The sequence below is a fragment of the Myxocyprinus asiaticus genome, chromosome 43 (genome assembly GCF_019703515.2).
Source record: "Myxocyprinus asiaticus isolate MX2 ecotype Aquarium Trade chromosome 43, UBuf_Myxa_2, whole genome shotgun sequence".
Taxonomy (NCBI): domain Eukaryota; kingdom Metazoa; phylum Chordata; class Actinopteri; order Cypriniformes; family Catostomidae; genus Myxocyprinus; species Myxocyprinus asiaticus.
In genome coordinates, this window is record NC_059386.1 from 36,090,165 (window position 1) to 36,112,524 (window position 22,360).

General features: G+C 38.7%; 1 protein-coding gene across 3 annotated transcripts in view; it reads left to right on the top strand.

The window, feature by feature from the left end:
* Positions 1 to 4,010: 4,010 nt before the first annotated feature.
* The window catches only part of nup155 (nucleoporin 155), a 35,092-nt gene continuing 16,742 nt past the window's right edge, over positions 4,011 to 22,360 (top strand). For 2 of the 3 annotated variants that reach the window (XR_007895874.1, XM_051685125.1), the window contains exons 1-20: positions 4,011 to 4,143; positions 4,670 to 4,836; positions 4,963 to 5,100; positions 8,624 to 8,720; positions 8,801 to 8,871; positions 9,132 to 9,224; positions 9,335 to 9,598; positions 12,216 to 12,289; positions 12,367 to 12,458; positions 12,771 to 12,868; positions 12,958 to 13,226; positions 15,572 to 15,742; positions 15,832 to 15,942; positions 16,029 to 16,123; positions 18,602 to 18,687; positions 18,821 to 18,883; positions 21,546 to 21,696; positions 21,805 to 21,871; positions 21,950 to 22,065; positions 22,158 to 22,261. Coding sequence is in view for 2 of the 3 variants with exons in the window: in XM_051685125.1 (XP_051541085.1) it covers positions 4,695 to 4,836; positions 4,963 to 5,100; positions 8,624 to 8,720; positions 8,801 to 8,871; positions 9,132 to 9,224; positions 9,335 to 9,598; positions 12,216 to 12,289; positions 12,367 to 12,458; positions 12,771 to 12,868; positions 12,958 to 13,226; positions 15,572 to 15,742; positions 15,832 to 15,942; positions 16,029 to 16,123; positions 18,602 to 18,687; positions 18,821 to 18,883; positions 21,546 to 21,696; positions 21,805 to 21,871; positions 21,950 to 22,065; positions 22,158 to 22,261 (2,302 nt within the window). In the remaining variant the exon portion in view is untranslated. The remainder of the gene's footprint in view (positions 4,144 to 4,669; positions 4,837 to 4,962; positions 5,101 to 8,623; positions 8,721 to 8,800; positions 8,872 to 9,131; positions 9,225 to 9,334; positions 9,599 to 12,215; positions 12,290 to 12,366; positions 12,459 to 12,770; positions 12,869 to 12,957; positions 13,227 to 15,571; positions 15,743 to 15,831; positions 15,943 to 16,028; positions 16,124 to 18,601; positions 18,688 to 18,820; positions 18,884 to 21,545; positions 21,697 to 21,804; positions 21,872 to 21,949; positions 22,066 to 22,157; positions 22,262 to 22,360) is intronic. The other variant, XM_051685126.1, reaches the window with a different exon arrangement.

Consider the following 22,360-nt stretch of genomic DNA (forward strand, 5'->3'; position numbering starts at 1 on the left):
TCTCTGGTTCATTACAATGATGTTTATGAGGGGGTGTCAGTACATCCTGCTGTGGTTGGTGACGTGAGAGCCAATCATGAAGCAGAGAGACAAGTAGGCCACGCCCCTTTATCACGGACTAGACTGAGATGCATGCTTATAACACGTGTGTGAGGAACAACATGTATGTTGAATGTGTACCGGGTGTCTTTTAAAACACAAAGTGGCCAATAACTGACTCGTTTCATCCATTGGGAGGTTCAGCACCATGGACAGCGACTAGCTCTACGAAGGGGGAGGAGTTTAGGGAGTTAAAAAAAAAAAAAATATTATTAATGCCAAGAACAATCTGCATTCTTACAGAAGTTACTTACTTTAAAAAAAATAAATAATAATAATAATAATAATAATAATAATAATAAAAAGACAGTCATAGGCAAACATTTATAAGAGGTTATAAATCAACAGTATTCATTGATTTTTTTATTTTTTTTGTTAATGCTCAATACATTAAATATAAATTTAATTGCAACATATAAATTGAAATCAACCAAAAATAATTTACATTTGTGAATGAAAAAAATTCAAAAAATAATAAACAAATTTACAAGATATTGAATCTGTGAGTTTTTGTTGTTGTTGAATAATAATAATAATAATAATAATAATATAAAAAGTGTTAAAGCAGTTTAAGGAGTAGTACAGGTGGAAAGGCTATTTCCCCCTGTTCCATTAATCTAAATCAAACTTTGCCGTTGTAAAATAAAAAAAATTAAAAAAATGTTTTTGGGACTTTGCCCATTAAAACTTTTGAAATATGCAAATGATGCATCATCTTATTAAATTTGTGCATCTTTGCAGATTATGTCAAAAGTGATACAGACACTAGAAAATATCACAACCTTTTTATTACATATTGTATTATGTAATATTATCGTCCTCTCAGTGCTTGGTAATTGTCAGAACCTTTTGTCAAATCTTTTATCTACCAATTTATTAAATAAAAAAATGTTTTTCACACAAATGATACAAAGCTCATAAGGAAAAACAAAACATCTGACAATTACCAGCAATAACCAATAAGAAGCAAAATCAAAAATAATCTAAAATTATGAAACATGATAAGCAACATTTCACTTGGTGAAAAGGGCCTTTGAGATTGATATAAAAATAATTAAAAATTAAATGTTGTCTATACATTCTGTTGGCTATTATTATTGAAATTAAAGGTTGAAATAGTCCACAAATCATGCACTCATTTTGTACAACATTGTTGACGAAATATCACTTATTTAGGGGTCATGACATGCCTTGTAAAACATGATCATTTCCCACCTTCATTCTGACCCTCAGTCAGAAACGCTCTGTTTTGGTGCTGCTTCTCCTTTAAGACTTGACAGTACACGCCCACTGTTCTGATTGGCTCTCTGCTCTTGATTGACCTTGTCATCTCACTGCTCACTGCTACTGGGCGGGGCTACGGAATTGATAAAAGGTAAAGTAGGCACTGATGTGTTGTTGTGAAAGTGGTCAGATGCAAATGTCTACCACAGTGTAGAGGTCTGCAACCCGACCCGGGCCCAATGGGACCCGAGAACCTGACGGGTTTCGGGCCGGGTTCGGGACAGTTTTTCAAGTAGGACTTCGGGTTCAGGTCGGGTTCAGGTTTGTATGAATGAAAAAATAAACAGACTTACTGAACTTGTTTCGCGCACGCACTCTCACTCACAGACACCTGCGAATGTACGAGTTAGGGGCCGTTCACACCGAACATGTTTCTGCGCACTTCTGTTCTGTCTTCCCATTGTTTTCCTATGTAAACACATGCTGGACGAATGTCTTTGACATTTGCTCCGCGTCTCGCTTTTTCCTTCAGTGTCTCGCGCAGGACCGGCACATTTTAAACACTGTGTCAAGTTAAAAAGAACCTAAAATTTTCAAAAACACATGTTGAGACACCTGCGCTCTGTTTCATACTTTGCGCTGCATCTAGATTGTTTGTAGAGCATTTGTAACAAAGATTCAACAATCTGAACAAGTTCAGGCTGCATAGAGGGGACTGTTGCAGTGTTTCATTTTATTCCAGATTGTTCTGTATTATACCATTTTTTATTTATTATGTTTTTATATAGTCAAGAACTCACTGTCATATTTTTTATTTATATATAATTTTTTTAAATAGTCAAGAACTCACTGTCATATTTTTTATTTATTATTATTTTTATATAGTCAAGAACTCACTGTTATATTTTTTATTTATTATTATTTTTATATAGTCAAGAATTTACTGTCATATTTTTTATTTATGATTATTTTTATATAGTCAAGAACTCACTGTCATATTATTTATTTATTTATTATTATTTTTATATAGTCAAGAACTCACTGTCATATTATTTATTTATTTATTATTATTTTTATATAGTCAAGAACTCACTGTCATATTTTTTATTTATGATTATTTTTATATAGTCAAGAACTCACTGTTATATTTTTTATTTATTATTATTTTTATATAGTCAAGAATTTACTGTCATATTTTTTATTTATGATTATTTTTATATAGTCAAGAACTCACTGTCATATTATTTATTTATTTATTATTATTTTTATATAGTCAAGAACTCACTGTCATATTTTTTATTTATTATTATTTTTATATAGTCAAGAACTCACTGTCATATTTTTTATTTATTTATTATGTTTTTATATAGTCAAGAACTCACTGTCATATTTTTTATTTATTTATTATGTTTTTATATAGTCAAGAACTCACTGTCATATTTTTTATTTATTATTATTTTTATATAGTCAAGAACTCACTGTCATATTTTTTATTTATGATTATTTTTATATAGTCAAGAACTCACTGTCATATTTTTTATTTATTTATTATGTTTTTATATAGTCAAGAACTCACTGTCATATTTTTTATTTATTTATTATGTTTTTATATAGTCAAGAACTCACTGTCATATTATTTATTTATTTATTATTATTTTTATATAGTCAAGAACTCACTGTCATATTTTTTATTTATTTATTATGTTTTTATATAGTCAAGAACTCACTGTCATATTTTTTATTTATTTATTATGTTTTTATATAGTCAAGAACTCACTGTCATATTATTTATTTATTTATTATTATTTTTATATAGTCAAGAACTCACTGTCATATTTTTTATTTATGATTATTTTTATATAGTCAAGAATTTACTGTCATATTTTTTATTTATGATTATTTTTATATAGTCAAGAACTCACTGTCATATTTTTTATTTATTATTATTTTTATATAGTCAAGAATTTACTGTCATATTTTTTATTTATGATTATTTTTATATAGTCAAGAACTCACTGTCATATTATTTATTTATGATTATTTTTATATAGTCAAGAACTCACTGTCATATTTTTTATTTATTATTATTTTTATATAGTCAAGAATTTACTGTCATATTTTTTATTTATGATTATTTTTATATAGTCAAGAACTCACTGTCATATTTTTTATTTATTATTATTTTTATATAGTCAAGAACTCACTGTCATATTTTTTATTTATTATTATTTTTATATAGTCAAGAATTTACTGTCATATTTTTTATTTATGATTATTTTTATATAGTCAAGAACTCACTGTCATATTATTTATTTATTTTTGATTATTTTTATATAGTCAAGAACTCACTGTCATATTTTTTATTTATTTATTATGTTTTTATATAGTCAAGAACTCACTGTCATATTTTTTATTTATTTATTATGTTTTTATATAGTCAAGAACTCACTGTCATATTTTTTATTTATTTATTATGTTTTTATATAGTCAAGAACTCACTGTCATATTATTTATTTATTTATTATTATTTTTATATAGTCAAGAACTCACTGTCATATTTTTTATTTATTATTATTTTTATATAGTCAAGAATTTACTGTCATGTTTGTTTCGTGAGTCACTGCAACAGAAGGCGAGAAATAGGCTGAGGACTTTTATTTTGACACGCTTCAGTGTTTTGTGTGTGTGTTTGTTTTAGCGCGCTTCACTCGCTTCTGCAGGCAGTCACACGAGCTCGTGGTGAGAGACACTGAAGTTCACAAACTCACTTTCCTTCTTCACTTTCGTCTGATATTTTATGAATATAATTTTCATTCAGAGGTGAGTTTATTTTAATCAGTGTGTGATCGGAGCGCATGTGAAGATCTCCGCTGTATTTCAAACTAGCTGAACAGCTATAGCTAATCAACATGTTGAGTTTACAAGCTTAATTAAACTGTTTACTAATCAAACATGGGTTAAATCCTCTCATTTAGTCAAGAGCACAGAAAGGTTATTACTTTATTATTATGATGCAGAATACATAGCTTTTATTGCAGTCAGTGTGAAATTACGTTAGAAACATTTTCTTTATTTGGTAAATAAGATATTTTTAATATATAAATCTAGGTGACTTGCATATATACATACATTCATACACACACACACACACATACACAAATTTATTAAAAAATAAATAACTTCTGAAAAATGATTCATATCTAATTTATAGTCATATTATATTGATTGATATGTATGTGCTGTAGATATACATACATACAGTATAGATAGGCATACATTACGTAATGCTGTTTATTTCTGCATACTCCTATCTGTTGTTGTTATATTGTGGCTGTATATGTTGTAGGTGGTTTGTGTAGTGTCCAGTCACCATGCCGTCCAGTGTGGGCTTCAGTAGTCCAGCTGCAGTTCTTCAGGAAGCTTTGGAAATCTCCGGCCGCTTGATTGACAGACATCTGCAGGAGGATCGCTGTTTTCCTGATCTGTCCGAGCTCCTCAATGTTCCCTCACACAGTAAGATTTACCGTCCTTTCTGGTTATCAATCCACATCACTATGATCAGATATTATTACTCTTGTTTTAAAACATGTTAGTGGGTGTTCATTTTCTTATATCTGGTGTTTTTATTCTGTTTTGCAGATATGCCCTCTCTCTCTGGCGTGTCGGACATGGATTACCCTCTGCAGGGGCCGGGCCTGATCAGTGTGCCAAGTCTTCCAGAACTCAGTGCCATCCGGAGGGTTCCGTTGCCCCCAGAGCTCGTGGAGCAGTTTGGCCGTATCCTGCAGCCCAATAACAAATACTTACTTTTACAAGAAACCTTCTAAGATGAAAGTTGTGCATCGGGACTAGCTTTGACATTTACATGAAGATTTTTCCCCACTCGTTGAAGTACTTTCATTGACTATTTATGGAAAACCAAGTCAATTTGCTGCTAAATGTGTTATGCAGGACATTTTATAAAGACTTTTAGACTATTTATAGAATAGCATTTCAACAGTGACAGAAAAAATACCTTTAGTTCACAATAACTGTTTTTTCCATCCAAGGATTTTTCAAAATGCATAGCCATATAGCTGATGTAAACGCAAATTATCGATGAAATTTCACAAGCGTCGACATTATATTTTTTCATTTAACTTTAACGCGTAAATCCCATGTCGATACGTCAAATGTCGTGAAAAACTAGTTTGGAAGCACTTTTTCTCCCCAATTTGGAATGCCCAATTCCCAATGCGCTCTAAGTCCTCGTGGTGGCGTAGTGACTCGCCTCAATCCGGGTGGCGGAGGATGAATCTCAGTTGCCTCCGCGTCTGAGACCATCAATCCACGCATCTTGTCATGTGACTTGTTGAATGCGTTACCACGGACACGTAGCGTGTGTGGAGGGTTCACGCTATTCTCCGCGGCATCCACGCACAACTCGCCACACACCCCCGATTATAGCGACCACGATGAGGTTACCCCATGTGACTCTACCCTCCCTAGCAACCGGCCAGTTTGGTTGCTTAGGAGACCTGGCTTTTCCAGACTTTTTATGGACTGCATGTTCGTGCGCCGTTAAAGATTGCGGCGTCTTTTAGAAAAACGGCTGTTAAAAATAACCCATTTTAAATGAATCCCGTGTGATTGACATGCTGGTAAAACATAAAGCATCGGCACTGTCCAGCCTGTAAGCTCATTATTTACGGTTGTTTGAAGTTCTTCGAGTATCTGAAGTGGATGTTTGCCAACAACAAGACTTTAGAAAAAGCCTGCTTATGTTTTTATTGTATTGCAATAACAGACAAGAGTTTTCAGAACAGATAAACAAAAAGAGAAATAACATTCAGCGCCAAGGGGATTAAACAAAAGTGCCAAAATAATTACTATACAGATAAAAATAGACATGAGAGAAAACGGATATGGAGTGAGTAATTAACTTAAACGAAGAAAAAGAAATCATGTGTACAGAGAAAGATAAGTCATAAATAACACAGCTATATGAGGTCATATTATACCGTAAAGTTAAATAAAGTCACAGAAATTCGTCCAAATGTTCCAAGTTTTGATGGTTTTATTGTTGGAAGAGGTGGACCGAGTTTTAATACAAATTCCAACATCTCTTTGAAAAAACGACTGCAGATAACGCTGGCTGTTGCGTATGGACTAATGCATGTTTGTTTCAAGCATTTCATGCTATTGAGAGTTTATTTACACATGTAAAAGAGAAAGAAACCAGTGTGTTTTCTTTTTGTTACGAAAATTAGAAAAGTTCACAAGCATGTCATTTTGTGATTTGAGCAAAGTGAAGAGATGTTTTGAAGTTTTTATGTGTTGTTCGGACACCGCAGCCTCGTGTTTCACAACATATTGTCTATATTTTTAATTCAAGAGCGTAATATAGGATTACAGGGTCACTAATACCACCTGTTCTGTTGTATTTTGCCAGGTACTCAAATCAATTTCTTCTAATAATCTCAGACGAGCAAATGTGGGGACATCTGGGACACGAAAGGGACACAATTTGCGATATACTCAAAATTCTGTATGGAAACGGCTCAGTGGCGCTAAACCAGAACTTATGCGATAAAGATTTATTTTTAAGAATGACATCATGATGCACACCATTTTATCGGTAAAAGGCCATTTGAATGGAAATGAGCAGGAGACAGCAAATTTTGAAAGACATTTTGTAACGCATTTTCACCTTGTCGATAACAGAACAGCACAAAAAGTGGATTGAAACTTGGTTAACCCTTTAAGCTCAGTGGCTTCAGTGGCATACCCAAAATTAAAGCCTTATAACTTGATATATCTGTCCATCATCCATGTTGTCAATATTGTTGTGAATGGAGAAAAATAAACAGAGTTTATCTGTGACAGTGTCACTCACTGGTCCAGCTTCAGACGAAAGCGTGAATTTGTCCGTTTGCGCGAGACCACGAGTGGGTTGAATTGGACTCGTGTTTGACATCGCTGATTTAGAGTGCGGCTCGGCTCGAACAGTAGGTGGGGATATTTATTCATTATATATGATGATGGCTCAAGCTAAACAGCCTCTGAATACGCACGGTAAAACACTCTATTAATGCGCTGCTATTCAAGAGAGCGATCGCTTCATTACTTTTGGGAATGTAGACTTTAATAGATAACTAGGTAACGTAAATCCCAACAGAATGTGCGTTTGCATTTTAAATTTCACCACAGTGTGCTTTCATTAACTCCTCTGTGTTTTTGTGCTGTTGCACTCATTCGTGTGGACACACATACACATAATGTACAGATGCGCATCTCCATTACAAGCACAAAGCTACATTTTCTTCACGTCAGTGTATCGGTTACTTGATTTTAAAGTAACAGTTTTTGTTCAGATTTCCAGCCAAGATTTTCCTCTTTTGTCCGAAAACCGAAAATAGCGTGTTTGGCTGAAAATTTTCACCGGCCGAAATTTTGGTGCATCCCTAGTTATAGCATTACAAAAATAATTTATCATAGTGTCCAAAAGCCTCTCCAAACAAATAAAATATAATAATCGTACATAAAAACTAATTACACATGCAAACACAACAATGACTAAAGGTTTGCATAGCATGCAGACATGATTTTAGTAATGAGATTTCACAGAATGAGTTTCATTCTGTGTCATTTGAGTCATCATTGAATCTGTGTCATGTATTTGACGCCATCTCCTGGTGGTCATATGTAACATTGTGCTTCATGTGGATTATCTAATGATCTATGCATCTGATTACCTTGTGTGTGGGCTCGTTTGAAAGATAATCACCACCTCTAAGAAATGGTATGTGATATTTTATGTTCCATTTATTTGTCGTGAAGTTATAAGCAAAAACGTGGCATATCTGCAGCACCAACATAATTGTCAAAGACACATACTTAGCGATTACTTGCTATATTTTTGTCTGCGAGTAAAACAAATAGGCTGGTTGTATTCTACTCTTTGAGAGCTTTCCAACAACATATGGTACATGGATATTTGATCAGTTTGATGTATTTATTGATTGCAATATGCACAGTGCAAAAATATTAATAAATTATCAAAACGGAACACTTTTGATTTGTCTGCAAATTTCAAAGCACTTGTTCAGTTTTGGTCATAATGTCTACATGCTTTGTAATGTAGAGCTTTTAAGCTTTCAAACGATACCTATTTTGTGTTGGTCAAGACTAGTTCATATTTTGACATTTTGTTTTTCTCACGTGCCCATCCGAGCTTAGAGGGTTATTGAAGTAACATTTGATGGATGTGGTTCAGTGTTGTTAAGTTGGTTGTAATACCTTAACTGTGACATTTTGACAGATATGCAGTGTAACTGCATGATGGGTGTTTTCCCTGAAATCTCCAGGGCATGGCTCACCATTGATAATGACATCTTTATGTGGAATTTCGAGGATGGGTGAGTATCGACAAAGTGACGATGTTTCTGGAACTATTTCAGGCACTAGATTCCCATTTGGATTTCTCTCATTTTTTCAGGAGTGATGTGGCGTATTTTGACGGCCTCAGTGAAACTGTACTATCAGTTGGACTGGTCAAGCCAAAGCCAGGTTGGTTAGTTTTTCCACAGTATATAATTTAGAGCTTACCGTCTTGTGAAGATTAGGGACTGTCTTGTAGGTTTTGACGATTGTGCACTTTGTATGTACTTCCATTGCAATCTATGTTTTGTATTGCTTGATTCCATATTAATTCAGTTGTTTTGCACATTTCATGAATGAGTTTGGATACAGTCTGCTCGTGTGGATCTATCCATCGATTTGCAACCTTAATAATGTGACCTCTTTGATGGGTAACCTTTGTGTTACAGGTATATTTCAGCCGCACATCCACTTCCTGTTAGTGTTGGCCACACCTGTGGACGTAGTGATCCTGGGTCTGAGTTTCCCTAAAGCACAGGCAGGTGAGTGTCATGCATTCTGATAAAATCAAATCCAATAAAATGTTAATGCCCAGGTACAGGTGTTTCGTTAGATCAGTCTAACCCTTTTGACTGTGTTTATATTCCTGTAGGTTTGAATGACAGTTTGTCAGGAGCGATGCAGCTGTTGCCAGATCCTCTGTACTCCATCCCCACAGACAACACCTACCTGCTGGCCGTCACCTCCACGGATCAGGGCCGCATCTTTATGGGTGGTAAAGACGGCTGTCTGTATGAGATCGCGTATCAGGCGGAAGCCGGTTGGTTCAGTCAACGCTGCAGGAAAATCAACCACTCGAAGAGCAGCCTGTCCTTCCTCATCCCATCACTACTACAGTTTTCATTCTCTGAGGACGGTGAGAATAGAATTTATGACACCTATTCATGTGCGAAATTGTAAATTTTTAGGCCTGAAATATTAATGGAAATTAATCAAATTAGGGCTGTCGATTTAACGTTTTAATTTAGTGCGATTCGTTTAATAAAAAATGACGCATTAAAACAATTTACGCAATTGATCGTGCCCCCTGACGTGTGTGTAAATTCCGTAATAAAAGTATGGATTTTCCTACCATATGAGCCGCAAGTGGGCAGAGAGGTCTTCCAGTGTTCATTACCTATGTGAACCAGTTGTAGAGGCGATGTCAGCAAGCAAAATCACAGACTTTTGCATCTGTTTTCAAAGTTTCCACTACTTAGAACTTGACACAGCGTCATCAAATTTTTGCGTTTATGATGTTTATGACGAGGAGGAGGGCGGGGCCGAGCCGTGAGGACACATGACTGGCCCTGAATCGGGTTAATCAGCCGGGTAGGGGATAAAGACGAGCCAGAGGTGCCAGTTAGAGAGAGAGAGAGACGCACGGGGCCGCTTTGTGTGTGTCTGTTTGTGTTATGGTTTGTTTTGTTTTATGTTGAGTTTTGCATTAAAACTGTGTTCAGCCGGTTCCCGCCTCCTTGCCCATCCTTATACTGTTACAGTGGTGCCGAAACCCAGGAGGGAGGAGGGAAGCACTGTCGAGGAGTTCTCGCCTCTGCAATCCGCCAGGGGAGCAGCCGTCTGTCTGGGGACGGAGGAACCGCTACCATCTGCCGATGAAGGGGAGGAGCGGTTCCGTCCGCCAGGGGTCAGCGGGCTCGCTGCCGTCTGCCGGGGAAGGAGCGAGCTGTCGTCCACCAGAGGGCGGAGGAACGGTTGAGGACTGGGTGACAGCATGTCCAGGAACCGGCGAGCAAGTTTTTCTTTCTCTCTCTCTCTCTCTCTCTCTCTGTCGCTCCACCTCGCTCTTTCCCTCCCCTCGACTCTCCTAGGGCTCCAGAAAGGCGGGGAATACCTGCCGGCAGGCACGGCCGGAAGGGCAACGCCCCCCCCCCTCCAGGAAGGGAGTGCGTCATGTCGGGGGTTTCCCCGACCTGAGTCGGACGATGGAGGAGTGTGACGAGGAGGAGGGCGGGGCTGGGCCGGGCCGTGAGGACACATGATGAGTTTTGCATTAAAACTTTATGTTGACTGTTCAGCCGGTTCCCACCTCCTCCTTGCCCGTCCTTATACTGTTACAATGCTGAATACCAGCGAGATGCTCCAAACACATCCGTCTGAGGCACGTACATGTAAATAGAGCGACAATTAAAAATAGCGCAGACGGAACGCAACAACGTGTACTGTGAGAACTGGAAACATGGACAAACTCAATGCAGAACAGCTTGCTGTCAGCTGTAGGCTTGTTCAATGAGATATATTGAGTTCTTAAGCCACTTTTTGTATAGTCTAATGAATATTTTATTCATCTGCCAGAATAATGCAATTTATTTTAAACTGAATTTCAGTCTGTATTATATATATAGATATTATAATAATAATAATAATTAATAATTAATAATTTAATAATTAATTAATAATTAATAATTAATAATTTTCTTTATTTATCACACATTATACATTTGCACATATACAGTGAAATTCTTCTTTTTCACATATCCCAGCTAGGCTGGGGTCAGAGTGCAGGGTCAGCCATGATACGGCGCCCCTGGAGCAGATAGGGTCAAGGGCCTTGCTCAAGGGCCCAACAGTGGCATCTTGGTGGTGCTGGGGCTTGAACCCCCGACCTTCTGATCAGTAACCCAGAGCCTTAACCGCTGAGCCACCACTGCCCCATTATAGATATTGCATTTATAAATATTCAAATTATTATGCATTATTTATGTGAATTATGCATGCGATTAATTCGATTAATTAATCACCATGTCATGTAGTTAATTCGATAATGATTGTTAATCGATTGACAGCCCTAAATAAAATATTTAAAGTCCTAAAAATGTCTAATTTGGCAGTGTACATGTTCTTTAACCCTGTTCTAAAAAAAAAATAATTGTGCTCATATCTTGCATATTTCTTTATTTACATTTAGTTTATTTATTTATAAAAAAAACTATTTGACACAGTAGCTAATGAGGTGCACACAAAATTGCTGAAATTAAATGTAAAAAAAAAAAGTCTTTTTTTTTTTTTTTTTATATTATTCATTATCTTTCATTTGTTCTGAAAAATCTATTATAAAGTGCAATATCCATTGTCAAAGCTGGTGGTAGATTTTGGAATGACCACTTCTGTTAAAGGAGTATTCCGTGTTCAATACAAGTTGGGCTTATCACAAAAATTTATTTAGACTCCCTTTCTTAAAAAACCCCACACAAATCTGTGTTCCAGTGAGACACTTACAATGGAAGTCAATGGGGTCACAAGACATAAACAATAGACATAAACAATATGTGTTAATATGATTTTACTGTGATAAAATCGCTTATAAAATTATTTTTGTAGTAATCAACATTATGCCACAAATGCTGTCGATTGAGCTTCACTTGTATTGAACCCCAGAATATTCCCCTTCAACCAATCAAATGGTCTGTCTCTAATGCAGATTGTATTACTGTTTTTGCTCCTGGAAGTTTGATTCTTGTTTATTTTTGCAGATCCAGTTGTTCAAATTGCGATCGATAATTCACGGAACATTCTATACACGCGTTCAGAGAAGGGAGTTCTGCAGGTGATTGCTTTAAACGTTAATCGTGCTGAAGTGTTTACCATTTGAGTGTCGTTCTGATGTTTCCATATGTCCTTCAGGTGTACGATCTCGGCGTTGATGGGCAGGGAATGAGTCGAGTCGCTGCCATGTCTCAAAGCTCCATCGTATCAGCAGCTGGAAACATCGCCAGGTAACAACTTCACCTGTGTTTTCTGTATCGTTACATACATGTAGACATTTTGGGTGAAAACAAGAGCCGATGATTTTTTTGTTATGGCCGATAATTAGTATGCATGAGTATTAGAAATCTAAATTGAGCTTTTTACACTAGAATTCCAGTCGATAATTCCAGTCTTGCAGTTTGAATTGGAAATAAGCCCTGTTCAGACTGATTAGCTAATTAGATGTGGTCCGATACAGATATATCATGATATTGATATATGTGTTGTTCACCCCTTGTTCATTTGTCAATGCAAATTCATGTCTCTCTTCCTACTTTCAGGACGATCGATCGCTCTGTGTTCAAACCCATTGTTCAGATCGCTGTTATTGATCGCTCTGAGTCTTTAGACTGTCAGTTGTTGGCCATCACTCACGCTGGTATGAATAAATCTTTCATTTATTAATAGACACCCTCATGAATCATTGATTTCTATATTCTCTGAGTTGTGTTTATGTACTCTGTGCAGGTGTTCGTCTGTATTTTAGCACCTCCCCTTTTGCTCCGCCCAACGCCAGACACACCGCGGCTCGTCCCAGTATCCTGGCGCTGGTGCATGTTCGTCTGCCACCCGGATTCTCTGCGTCCTCCACTCTCCAGAAACCTGCTAAGGTGCATAAGGCTCTGTACAGTAAAGGTGTTCTTCTGATGGCCGCGTCTGAGACGGAGGACTGTGATGTTCTGTGGTGTATGAACCACGATTCATTTCCGTTTAAGAAACCCCTCATGGAAGCTCAGGTCAGAGACCTTGTTTTCTGTCCGTTCGTCTGTGTGTTTGTCTCTCTGTCCATCTCACTGAGCATTTGAATGTCCTTTTTGTTTGGATGTCTGTTTTTCCATCTTTCTATCTGTCTGTCTAGTTGGCCGTCTAGCTGTTTGTCTATTTTTGTTTGTCTACCAGTATTAAAGTTTGGCTGATGATTAATTGTTATACAGGGTTTTTGTTTGCTTAATACACATAAGCCTTAAGCACAGGTGTACATTGACATGAAAAATAATATTGTAAACATTAAAATTAGGGATGCACTGATATGAACATTTTTGGCCGAAACTGATTTTAACAATACAAAAAAACATTTTGGGGCATTACCGATATTTTGCCCCTTCTCTTATTTTGTCATCAGATCACTGTTTTACTTTGGAATTATGCTTAAAAAATTAACAGAGGTACAAAAAGCTTTTTCACTGTTCTAACAATATATAATTTCCATTGAACATTGGATTGGATTGTTTATCGAGGATGAATTAAATTGATAAAAAGTAATTGAAAAATTACAGTAAAGGATTTAAAATGTTACAATTGACTTAAAATAAATTATGTATTCTTCAAACTTTGTTCATCCAAGAATCCTCTACTTGCAGCAATGCAACTGTTCAGCATATACTTTTAATTAAAGCTGCTAGTTTAGGACCTGTGAGGAGTCTGATTCTCAAATTAGAGACTGATGTACTTGTGTCTTGTAGCTGTGCATCTGGGTTATCCACTTCTCTTTCTGTCCCGGTTAGATCAAGTTTGTTTTATTCTTTCAAAACAGAAGTGCATGGATGGAATAGCCTTCATCTCTCAAAAGAACAATAGATTGATGCATTTTAGGAGAAATATGTTTTAAAAAAAATTATAGCCAAATCTTCTGGATATTTCTCTTCATTTTAATGAAAGGGCATTTGCTGTCTGCCACGCTAAACCCCGTGCCCAGTATTGCATGTGTGTATGTGTGTGTGTTTGTCAAGACTGCAGAACAGACATTCTCAAAGAATACCAATACAAACGGATCAGCATTTATTTGTGCATTAAATTACACATACACCTAATGTACTTTTGGATGGCATTCTGAGCAAAGAAACCCATATTTGTGCATTCTCCTAAAGCGTGGATTTGTAATTTGAGCGTGTGTGGATTTGTTGCGTGCATGTGTGGATCGGTTGCCCATGGATTCCTGTGTGCCTCTGTTGATCTATCGCACGAATGTGTTCTGGCTACTCACGATAGTCGACATTGCACAACCACAGACTCAGAAGTTCCCACGCATTTATGTGCGGAACCCGCAAAGCTTTCGTAGGCTGTTTAGTGGAGAAAAGATAGAAATACTCGATTCCCCTAACAAATGTAGCCAGTTTGAACGGGAACGCCGTTCCCCCACGAAATTCACTCAGGGAACTCCGTTCTCCCCCATTTCCAGCCCTGAGTAATATGGATAATGCCGTCCAGACCGCTAGAGGGCGCCGCTTGCTCGCACACCGCTGACTGAAGTACTGAATGCAGAAACGGAGGCTTTTAAGGTTTAGTAATCGTGCAACGCCATATTGTGATTTCAATCTTAATTCAATCAATCATGCAGCTTTAATGGATGTCATACTAATGTGTCAGAAGTCAAAGTCTGTTGGTTTCAAAGCATTTTGGATGGTTTCCCTCATCATATTGCCTGTTGGTAAGTGCCGTTTTCGCAACTGTCACATCCATTTATGGCGGATTTTTACGCATTATGCAAGAACGAGAGAATAAAAATAAAATATGACGTTTTCTTAGGAGTGCCAACCCTTCTAATTGTTACTAATTAATTATAAATAAACCGTCTGTTTTTCATATCGGCATTTTCATGCTTATAACTGATTTGCAGATTGTTTTAATTTGGTCAATAATTGGCCGATAAGGGGCCTGGGTAGCTCAGCGACTACCACACCTGGAGTCGTGAGTTCGAATCCAGGGTGTGCTGAGTGACTCCAGCCAGGTCTCCTAAGCAACCAAATTGGCCCGGTTGCTAGGGAGGGTAGAGTCACATGGGGTAACTTCCTCGTGGTCACGATTAGTGGTTCTCGCTCTCAATGGGGCGCGTGGTAAGTTGTGTGTGGATCGCGGAGAGTAGCATGAGTCTCCACATGCTGTGAGTCTCCGCGGTGTCATGCACAATGAGTCACATGATAAGATGCGCGGATTGATGGTCTTAGAAGCGGAGGCAACTGAGACTTGTCTTCCGCCACCCCGAATGAGGTGAGTAACCGCGCCACCACGAGTTTGTTTTTCTGTCTTACTAAAGTCTTAAGTCATATTAAAAAACTCTTATGTTCATGTTCTTTCTTTGCAGATGATAGTAAATGTTGACGGTCACTCGTGGGCTCTTTGTTCTATAGAGGAAACTAAATCACCAAAGATCATCACTCCTCTGAATAAAGATCTCATTCCTGTCACAGACTCACCATTAGTCGTTCAACAGCACAACATCCCACCACAGAAATTTGTCCTTCTGTCTGCTCAGGTACAATCTCTATTTGTCGTCATCTTCTACGTAATATTCCTCGATTTGTCTTTCTCTTACTGTTCATTACATTGTTTTACCGTCTTCAGGGAAGTCACATATTCCACAAACTGCGACCCGTGGATCAGTTACGCCACCTGCTGGTGAGCAGTGCAGGAGGAGAGAGTGAGGAGATTGAGAGGTTCTTTAAGCTGCACAGGGTGAGTGATGTCACGTTTATTCTTTTAATACAGAGATTTTCTTCTGTTCACGTATGTGTCCAAAAGTCACTAATTTCCCTCCACAGGAGGAGCAGGCGTGTGCGACAGCGCTCATCTTGGCGTGTTCCTCTGCAGCGAGCGATAGAGAGGTGTCTGTATGGGCCACACGAGCGTTCTTCAGGTACGACTTCCAAATGCTTCCAGTTGACATGTTTTTTTAAGAATGTCATTAGATGGGGGGCCTGGGTAGCTCAGCGAGTACTGACGCTGACTATCACCCCTGGAGTCGTGAGTTTGAATCCAGGGTGTGCTGAGTGACTCCAGCCAGGTCTCCTAAGCAACCAGATTGCCCCGGTTGCTAGGGAGGGTAGAGTCACATGGGGTAACCTCCTCGTGGTCGTGATTAGTGGTTCTCGCTCTCAATGGGGCATGTGGTAAGTTGTGTGTGGATCGCGGAGAGTAGCATGAGCCTCCACATGCTGTGAGTCTCCGTGGTGTCATGCACAACGAGTCACTTGATAAGATGCACGGATTGATGGTCTCAGAAGCGGAGGCAACTGAGACTTGTCCTCCGCCAACCGGATTGAGTTGAGTAACTGCGCCTATCACAAAGTGGACAAAAACGTGCACAGTAAAGAGATACGATGTGAAGGTGATGTGAATCTGTTTTTGCCCCTCTATGTTGCACTGTATTTTATTTGTTTTAGAGGACTCAAATGTGAACACCCTTTCTTAAACAGTATTTCTATTGGCAGAAGGGCATGTTTGCCCATGACTTTATCGATTAATAATCATATCGCAGTTCAAATCGAAATCGCAATATTTTTCTAAATAATCACAATTAGATTTTTTTGTCCAAATCGTTCAGCCCTAGTTTTAGGGCTTACCGATTAAAGTTGGTATGAAACGGAATTTGCGACCGACTTCCGTATTGTGACGTATTCTCGAGTGAAACAGATTATCAAACAAGAAAAAAAAATGTAGGACGGGATTTGAGTTTATCCACTGGTTGTTGATTGGATTGTGAAAATATGGGCGTTGCATAGCGGAACGGAGGCAGATCAGTGCTGCTCCAGTCAGAGCCGGTTATCGCTGAAATTGAGCGGCGATCTCAACACATTTATGATCAAACTGACAACATAAACGTACGAGCACATCGCGGTCTTTGCTTACGAAGACACTGTAACTGTTGAAAAATGAGTGAGGAAAAGGTTTGAATCACAATACACTAAATATAAAGGAGAAAAACACTTACTCGTGCTGTGCAACCCAAGATAACTTTATTATTTATATAATAAAAATGTAAATAAACTCGAGACATCTGAAGCGTTGTATTCATTAGTGATCACCTCAGCAATTCAGGCGTGAAATGTCTCGAATACAATCGCGAATTCACCGTTATTCCTTCTCATTCGAGCCAGCTGACCCGTAACCAAGGAAGTTTGGGTTCAGGATAGTTTTGAAGGAAAACAGACGAAAATACATCTTGCCATCTTCACCAACATGCGATTGATGCTTTGTTCAACTCTACGCACGGTTGTGGTATTTATAAGAAAGGGGGCGGGGTTTAAGCAGACTATATGATTGGAGAAGTCCTGCACGCGTCACCAGAGAGAAGTCTGTCGTTTCACCAGAAGATCGAGTTATTACATTTTTTATTTTATTGTATTTTTAATTTTTTGGGGGGGCGGATTTTTCCCCTTTTTCTCCCAATTTGCAATGTCCAATTCCCAATGCGCTCTAAGTCCTCGTGGTGGCGTAGTGATTCGCCTCAGTCCGGGTGGCGGAGGACGAATCCCAGTTGCCTCCGCGTCTGAGACAGTCAACCCGCGCATCTTATCACGTGGCTTGTTGAGCGCGTTGCCACGGAGACATAGCGCGTGTGGAGGCTTCACGCCATCCACCGCGGCAACCATGCTCAATTCACCATGCGCCCCACCGAGAACAAACCACATTATAGCGACCACGAGGAGGTTACCCCATGTGACTCTACCCTCCCTAGCAACCGGGTCAATTTGGTTGCTTAGGAGACCTGGCTGGAGTCACTCAGCACGCCCTGGGATTCGAACTAGCGAACTAGCGAACTCCAGGGGTGGTAGGAGTTATTACATTTTGATGAAAGATTACGAGGTCAAAAAACAAATAATAATAATAAAAAAAAAAAAAACGTGCATGGATCCAAAGTGCTGCACCTAAAACCCATTGTACACGATGAGTTTTCTCCCAATTTGGAATGCCCAATTCCCAATGTGGTTTTAAGTCCTCGTGGTCGCGTAGTGATTCGCCTCAGTCCGGGTGGTGGAGGACGAATCCCAGTTGCCTCTGCGTCTGAGACCCTCAGTCCACGCATCTTATCACGTGACTTATTGAGCGTGTTGCCACGGAGACATAGCGCGTGTGGAGGCTTCACGCCATCCACTGCGGCATCCACGCTCAACTCGCCACGTGCCCCACCGAGAACAAACCACATTATAGTGATCACGAGGAGGTTACCCCATGTGACTCTACCCTCCCTAGCAACCGAGCCAATTTGGTTGCTTAGGAGACCTGGCTGGAGTCACTCAGCACGCCCTGGGATTCGAACTAGCGAACTAGCGAACTCCAGGGGTGGTAGTGTACACGATGAGTTTTGAGATTTTTTTATGTGTTTTTTCTGAAGGTATGGTGGAGAGGCGCAGATGCGTTTCCCATCGGCCATTTCTGCCTCCAGTAATGTCGGGCCTCTCTTCAGTTCTCCAGTACCAGGTGAGAACCATTTTAACCGAGTGCAGAAATTCAACATTTTAACCATTAACCGCTTCAAATCACTCACTAGAACATGATTGTTCATTTGTGTTCTGTTGACTAATGTCTAACATTTCGTCTACTGTGATTCTAGGATCACCAATGCCTGTCGGTAGCCCCCTACCAAACCCCAGTTTCCTTGCTACACCTGCCCCAGGTATAAAGCTACCCCTCCGTTTAGAAAACGCTTCACTGATGTGTGTTTACCAATATAGTTGCTAAACAGGGCTCATGGGGAAATGTATAATTTTTTTGATTAGTCGCGATCTTTATTTTAGAGGTCGTCCGATAGTGTGTTTTGCCGATACGATAACTGAGGTGTGTAAGCAGGCCGATAGCCGATTAAGTGGACGATAGTATAAAAAAAATTATAATATGAATGAAAACTGATTTAATACTGATAATTAACTCATTTTAAATTCACTTAGAAACTAAACGTCTTTGGAGCGCTCATGATTATAACCTTATTGGACGCCCCTCAACCCTGAAAAAAAAAAAACTCAACAGATCTGCATGAATTCATAAGTGACGTTTGTTTTAAATCAAAACAGCATATTAAGAGGAAAGTTAAGCAGTTTCCATCCTTGACTTGTAACATTGTTCTAACCATTCAAACAGCTAGCTAACGTCAGCGTCCTCTCCATCTTGTCAACAACGCAGATCTCCAGTGCAGCGATTAGTTATAAACAAATGGATTATAAAACCAACTTCGGTTGTCTTAAATGACTGATTTAATGTACCATGACGATGATAATAACGTGTATTGTGTTCATACCGTTGGCTTTTCTCTGTCGATGTTTAAGCGTTCGTCTCTATAAACAGCCTAGTCAAGTTACACAAGAAACTCCACGTGGAGTCAGTGATTGTTTTTTATTTAAACTCTAGAAGGCGCTGTTATATTGTGGAACCAAGGAGTTCAGGCTGTAGAACCCTCCAGCGCCGGCCACGGAGAAATGAAACCAAAAAATAACTATCAGAGTTTTTTACGATAGCCGATAGTTAAAATGCGCAACTATCTGCCCCGATTAATCGGTAAATCCGATATATCGGTTGACCTCTACTTCATTTTAATGATCCTGATATCGGCTCTTAATGAAATAGTTCACCCAAAAATGAATATTCTCTCATCATTTACTCACCCTCATGCCATCCCAGATGTGTATGACTTTCTTTCTTCTGCAGAACACAAATTAAGATTTTTAGAAGAATATTTCAGCTCTGTAGGTCCATACAATGCAAGTGAATGGTGACCAGCCATACTAAAGCCATATAATCGATTTTGGGTGAGAACAGACCAAAGTCTAACTCCTTTTTCACTTTAAATCTTGCCATTGCAATCTCTAGATTACACTTTCTAGTGCTTGATGCATGTGCAGAACGCTAGATGGCGCTGTATGCAGTGCAATTGAGCTTGAATTTGTGATCGCCAAGGAGAATGCTGACATCATGGTTTATAGTTAAAAGGAGTTATTTTTTGGTCTGTTCTCGCCCAAAATTGATTGGATCGCTTCTGAAGACATTGATTAAACCACTGGAGTCTTATGGAGTATTTCTATGCTGACTTTATGTGCTTTATGTCTCCATTCGCTTGCATTGTATGGACCTACAGAGCTGAAATATTCTTCTAAAAATCTCCATTTGTGTTTAGGAGAAGAAGGTAAGTCATACACATCTGGAATGGTAAGAGGGTGAGTAAATGATGAGAGGATTTTCAGTTTTGGTGACCTGTTCCTTTAAGATCTCAAGATTGATCTTTTACTTTGAAGTTTACTTCAGATTTGGTCGTGTTGATTATTATTATATCTGTTTAATAAATAGCACTTGACTACCACAACTGAAGTTGTGAGTTCAAATCCAGGGCGTGCTGAGTGACTCCAGCCAGGTCTCCTAAGCAACCAAATTGGCCCGGTTGCTAGGGAGGGTAGAGTCACATGGGGTAACCTCCTCGTGTTCGCGTTTAGTGGTTCTTGCTCTCGGTGGGGCGCGTGGTGAGTTGTGCGTGGATCGTGGAGAGTAGCATGAGCCTCCACACACGTTATGTCTCCACGGTAACGCGCTCAACAAGCCACGTGATAAGATGCGCGGATTGACGGTCTCAGACGCGGAGGCAACTGAGATTCGTCCTCCGCCACCCGGATTGAGGCGAGTCACTACACCACCACGAGGACTTAGAGCGCATTGGGAATTGGGCATTCCAAATTGGGGAGAAAAAATAAATAAATAAATAGCACTTGAACTGCATAGGTTGGGCTCCATTGTACATTTTTTAAATAAATATTTTTGTGGTTAGAAGGTTCCCTGTATAATTCAAAGCATTAGCTGAGAGACGATGTCATTCATATGTAAGCAAAATGGACATTATAACTGAAATATACCAGGATCATATCGAAATCGGATTTGAATCGAGAGCTTGTGAATCGAAATTGGGAAATCTGTATCGATATCAAGCCCTCATTAAGTCATTAAAGTGGTCTTTTTATGCAAGTATTAAAATCAATGCTGGTTTATTAGTGGAAACATGAAATATGTGGCTTATTTTTCTTGCCTTATAGTATTTGTCTTTTGCATGTTATTGTAAAGTAAAGAAAAAACGTTGTTTTCTTTTTAATCTTTCAATAAAATAAAACTTTTTCTTCCTCTGAAGCAACTTTAGTTTTCTGTCAACATATAACCAAGGTGAAATGGGTGTGGAAAAATCATGTTTACCAATAACATCACAGCATACTATTTCACAGTCCTATCAAATCCTTATGTGGAAGCTGTTCTGTTGGAGACGTAGAGCCATTAGTGAAATTGCGAATGGCGTGTACTCATGACAGGTGTGTTCCCGCCAACCGTGTCGACCCCTTACATCCCCGCTACACCTATGTATCCGAGCGGTGCCCCCATCACAGCCGTGACCTCAGGACCAGAGGTCATCTTCTCTGGAAAGCACAACGGCATCAGTATTTACTTCACTCGTATACTCGGGTCAGTCAATGTGACAATCAATTACAATCTGCAAATACGTAATAAATGTTCTTAACCATTCAATGAAGGTTTCTTTGTTGTTAAGAATTCTGCACTGCTTTCAAACAGGAACATTTGGGACGGTAGTCTCGCGATGGAGACGACCATAAGCAACGGAAGTCAAGCTGTGACGATTGTGAGTTCCAGAAATGCACTTCTACCATTTCTGTGTATCTCAGCGCTCATTGTTGATGATTTCTTTGTTTTTTTATAGTTGGAGAGCACAGCCAGTTCTTCTGATCTAGAGGTTGTTCTGTTGGAGCTTCAGGGCCTGAAGGAATTTCTGGATAAAAACTCACAGTTCAGTCCAACTTCACTGGGCGTGGCCAAGTACGTGGACCCTGTTATTTCTGAACCATCTTTCCGGTTCGCATTTAGCAGTGCACACTTGCTTGATGTTCTAACTCACTTGACGTCCTCAGTTTCAGCTCACCAGCAAACCTACAGCAAAGACTTCTGGGATTTATGCGTCCAGATGGAGCGAGCTCTCATCAAGTCCAGCAAGATCTACAGAGGAAATATCACAGTAAGTTTAGTGTTTTTGTAAGGAGGATCTTCACCAATGTTTGCAGGGTAATTATCAGAAAATAGCAGTGCTACTAACTATAACAGTTTTTCTATGTAA